Below are 5,000 nucleotides of genomic sequence, written 5' to 3'. Positions count from 1 at the left end.
AATAAACAAGGGTAACCACTAGCATTGTATCCCTCTTAAACAAAATGTTAGTAATAATATCACAAATAATAATATAGTTATTATCGATAATACAGTTGTATGTTGCACTGTGCTTTTAGTCCTTTTTGTATTAGTAATAACAATAATAAGATGAGGAATAGGAAGACAAACAGGAACAGGAGCAAGAAGAGGAATAATGATAGTGAGTGATAACGATTAGTGATGATAATTATCATAATAATAATGATAATAGTACCAGAAATTTCTTTAAAATCTCAAAAATTTAAGAGCTAAATAGGTATGGTCAAACAGGGAGAGTAATCAATTCTTTGATGACTGAACCCTTGTGGAGCCATATTTACATAAATAATGAAATAAAAAAAATCAATAAAATTAAACAAAACCATAGTGGATGACACATGTTCCTAGCACTAACAGAAGAAAATAACTTTGTATAGATTACCAATAACTTGAAGATTTTAAAATCTCAAAATAAAACTTAATGCAACAGCTCTTGGTTAACAGTTCCAAGTTCTTAAGATACAGCAAAGGGACACTGGGGTCTGCAGATCAGGAATCTAACTTGTGTGATATGATTCTGCATGACCTCATTTCCCTTGCTAAACCATGCCTTAAATACCTGTGGCAGTAATAAATAGTAAAGGAAAAGTGCATAATTGGAAATAAATGCCTTTTTGAAATTAGGATATCATAGCATAATGCAATATTTAATCATATGTCTCTTCAATTAACTATAAAAATCCCTAACAACATCTAGAATTTCAAGTACAAGTCTAGAAGACACCCATGCCCTGCCACTTGCACTGCAGTGATCTTCATATCCTTATACCTATGAAGGCCAATAAATCACCACAATGTTAATTCTAACAAGACAGAGATTGTCAACTTTGCTGACATCATACTAGGAACCAGTTCAAAGTCTATATTGCCAGAAAATACAAGGTGGAGGCTCCTTGGCCTTTGCAAGAGCAAACACAATAGAGACCACAGCCATCCCTTGACTATGCATCACTACTAAGTTGGACTTAAGAGTGTAGGCCTTCTCTCAGAAATCACAGGAGCCTTTAAGAGGATTTGAGGCTAAGACAGGCAATTAAAAGGACGAGAAAAAATGAAAGCTATCACAGGTGCCTTATAAGCATTAATTAAAGACTAAGTTCCTTCCCCACTTTCCTTGAACACCCACAAACTATTTCCAAATAAATAATCCAGCTATTACACTTTTTGTTGTACCTTTTGTCTCCCTACGAATCTATTTATTTCATTTTAAACTTATCTCTAATCCATTCACGATCTTTTTATCTATCAATCTTTATCAGTCTCCATCTATCTTTCCACTCAATTAGTCTCCTAATTATCCTTCCATTTTTTATTTACCAATCTACCTCTCTATAGCTTATCTACCTATTTCATTCTATCATCCCATCTATCTATTTCACTGTATCATCCTCTCTCTTTATTTCCATCCATCTACATATCCAACCATGATAAACCTTTATCTTCCCCTTACCTCAATCCACCAATCCACTTCATCTTCACCTACCTATCTACCCATCTGCTATCTATCAAGCTTTTCTCTTCCAGCAACCAACATGCATAAACTTTCCCCATGACAAACACCTGTAAACAATCAATAGGAGACTTCACAACACTTCACCCAACCTACTTCTGACATCAGTGACCCAACTTCAACACCAGAAGAGAGCAAACATCAAATGTAATGCCTCAACGTAGAGGAAACATTTCTTCCGTCTCAATTACAAAGACATGGTAAGCTTCTATCCGTAGATAGGCCTATGTTCACATCCATAACCCAACCACCTGAAGATCTCTGAACCTTCACCTCATTAAATAGGCCTATTTATCCATCTAAGCTGTTTATTTCACAGTCACTATAAATGATACACATGACTAGATAACCTTTTTTAATAATGGTATCATAATTAGCAATGGATGATGTCAAATTTAATGATAACTTCTCCATGTTACCTTGACATCATTTCTCAACTATGAATATTATCCTTTCACTTAGTAGACATTATAATAAATATACTTCTGTCTATACTAATAAAAATCAATAACCAAGTATTAAATTGTAGAAAAAATGTTGAACTATGCTAATTATATGATTTAATAATTCCTGTCAAAAGGAATCTTAGTATTTTGAAATCGTATTTGTTGATATTAAGGAAAACTAAGACCCACAGAGACCAAATAAATAAACAGAAGTCAAGTAATACACCGAAGAAATGAGGATATTAATAATACAAAATATAAATAAACGTCTAAATATCTTGACCTTTTTTTTTGCAAACTCATTAAAAATATGTCTCTCTTTACTTACGGGAAAAGCGCGGATACGCATTTTCTGGTGCTCTTTTTTGTTTCCTGATTTTAACGAACTCATATTAACGAATTTCTAATCCGTTTCTCCAGGAAATAGAAATAGAAATAGAAACCTCGAAGACTTTTCCTTCCCGAAGATCTTGGCTTCATCAAAACATCACTCTTCAACAAACTCCTGTCGCGATACGGAGCGCCATTCTCTCTACTATCATATCTCCACAAACTGACACAAATCTCAAGTTCACGTCGAGTCTAGAGTCATTCTCATAAAGATCGCGAGTAAGGAGCATTAATCGCGTTTTTCCTTGGAAGGCGATCCTACAGAAGCGAACAATGGTCGGCCATGATTGTTGACACACTGCTCTCACTCCGCTCTGCAAAGTAGTTCCAATCCTATTTCATGTAACTTGTTTTATTTGGATACCAACTTTCACTTTAATTCTCAACGATTTAATTTGCTTTCATCCATCCAGGCAGATCTCAATATCATATCTCGTTTCGATTAACGTTTAAAGAATGTATGGCGAAGGAATATACCCATGACATCACGGAGAATATGACGTCATCAACCGCTGTGACATCACGGATGAGTGTGACGTCACGAGGTAAACATGGCCGGCCAGACGATGAGACTCGCGACGGGGACTCTGCTCAAAAAGTATGTCTCCTTGCCCTCCCTCGGCCTTAACACCTCCATTATTCGCCATTGCTCCATCGCCCAGACCATCAAGGTGCGGGATGACATCAGAAAGAAGCGCTCGGAGGCTCTGCTCGGCGGCGGGAAGAAGAGGATCGAGGCGCAGCACAAGAAGGTGGGGGTCCTGCCGGGGAACCTTTCCTGACTCTGTTATATTCTCGGATTTATGGTCTTGATCTTAGGTTTTTGTTCGAGTAGATCTTGGACTGTTTCGTGAAGTCTTCTTTTCAGTTTTTTCTCTGTTCTTTCATGTTGGGTATGAAGGTTTTTAGCAAATGTGAGGAGAGTTGGATGGAACTTCAGGAATCATCTTTAATCTTTAAAAAAATGATACAGTGTATAACTGAAGAAGAATAATCTTAAGAAATGTTCAAATAGCAAGAAGGTAAATTTTCCGAATAACGCCGCGTTACGAAATACCACAAAAGTGGTATCGATGGATTCCTCTCAACCTCTACTATTCATATATAGTGAAATTAATGAGCGCTTGCACCTCTGGAGCCCACAATCTGGGTCTCTTTTCTTAAGGCACTTCGTGCTACCTCGTCCTACTTCGGGGCATATTTCGCTTGCAAAATCTTAACCCAATGACCTACCTAACTTTGCCTAGTTTTAAATTAATCCCTAGCCAAAGGGGGGCTTCGGCCTCCCCCTGGACCCCCCCTTTTTAGGGCACTTCGTGCAACATACCTTGGGCAAGATATCCCGAATCCACCATCCTCGCCCTGAAATTCAAACATGGCTGTGTTTACGTATTTACGGATAGTAGCAAGCTGTGGACTGGAAACCCCCAAGGAATTACCTGCATGTGCTGTTATGTTCTCTCAACAGATGGCGTAATATTCCCCATTATTTACAGTATAATTATAGTGCCCTCTATTGAGTGGTCGCGTCATCATCGGTCCTAGTTTCCTATCCTGAGGAATATATGAGACGAAGACTCAGTTGCTGTCATCATGGCGCAGTGTGAGGGTTATCCGTGTCGCGGCATTTTCATCTACAGGACTAATTACGCATCATAAGTATCACGAAGTGCCCTGAATAGGGGAGATCCACAGGGGGGCATAGCTCCCTCTTCGCAAAGGCTGACTTCAAAACTAGGGAAAGTGAGGTAGGTAGTTGGGTTAAGGTTTTCGTGATACCGAAGTAGCACGAGGTAGCACGAAGTGCCTTAAAAAGGGGGGGTCCAGGGGGGGGCAAAGCCCCCCCTTGGCTAGGGCAAACTTCAAACCTAAGCAAAGTTAGGTAGGTAGGTAATTGGTTAAGATTTTGCATACGAAATATGGCCGGAATTCATATTTTACCCCGCAATTTCCCTGATCTACTTCATGCCCTCCCCTACTATCGGGACCCAGATTGTGGGCTTCAGGGGTGCAAGCGCTCATTAATTTCACTATATATGAATAGTAGAGGTTGAGAGGAATCCATCAATACCACTTTTGTGGTATTTAGCGACGCGGCGTTATTCGGAAAATTTACCTTTTCTTCTTTCTTTCTGATTATCAATGAGACAATCCATTTAAAAAACAAAGTAGTTCCTTTTCTTTCTAGATATTGATTTGCAAATTATAGGATTTTTTTTCTCTTATTCTCTTTTTTTTCTGCTTGAGTGTAATAATAATCCACTGATAGAATGCCCATTTGATAACTTGATATTTTAAGATTATATTGTCTTTCAAAGTTGCAATTTGGTTTTCCCTTTTAGAGAAGGCCATTTTATATTGAAACATATTGTCACACCAAAGTTGCCCCATTGGCAATGGGTTAACGACCTAGCTGGTCATCAAGGCAGGCGGTCTATGGCACTAGCGGCACTGGTTAAAAATTAGAGGGATGGGGAAAGGGTTTTCTCTGCCCTCCTATAAAATGCAGGTTTAGGTTATCTTTGGAACCCTGTAGCTCTAGAGCTAGCACCATTACAGCCAGAATATTTCAT

At 38.5% G+C, this 5,000-nt stretch overlaps 2 protein-coding genes across 2 annotated transcripts in view; one reads left to right on the top strand and one right to left on the bottom strand.

Moving 5' to 3' along the window:
* Cul3 (cullin 3) overlaps window positions 1–2,506 on the bottom strand; it is a 24,855-nt gene extending 22,349 nt beyond the window's left edge. Inside the window, exon 1 of the mRNA XM_086555641.1 lies at window positions 2,366–2,506. Within this exon, the coding sequence (XP_086411767.1) occupies window positions 2,366–2,428 (63 nt within the window). The 5' untranslated portion in view covers window positions 2,429–2,506. The remainder of the gene's footprint in view (window positions 1–2,365) is intronic.
* A 220-nt stretch (window positions 2,507–2,726) lies between these two features.
* Window positions 2,727–5,000, top strand: part of LOC122246464 (propionyl-CoA carboxylase beta chain, mitochondrial) — an 11,272-nt gene continuing 8,998 nt past the window's right edge. Inside the window, exon 1 of the mRNA XM_043005043.2 lies at window positions 2,727–3,179. Within this exon, the coding sequence (XP_042860977.2) occupies window positions 2,979–3,179 (201 nt within the window). The 5' untranslated portion in view covers window positions 2,727–2,978. The remainder of the gene's footprint in view (window positions 3,180–5,000) is intronic.

The sequence above is a fragment of the Penaeus japonicus genome, unplaced genomic scaffold (genome assembly GCF_977035675.1).
Source record: "Penaeus japonicus unplaced genomic scaffold, GWHDUDI00000001_assembly GWHDUDI00000031, whole genome shotgun sequence".
Lineage (NCBI taxonomy): Eukaryota > Metazoa > Arthropoda > Malacostraca > Decapoda > Penaeidae > Penaeus > Penaeus japonicus.
The sequence above is the reverse complement of the archived record's forward strand: the minus strand, read 5'-3'. Positions and strand labels throughout refer to the sequence as shown.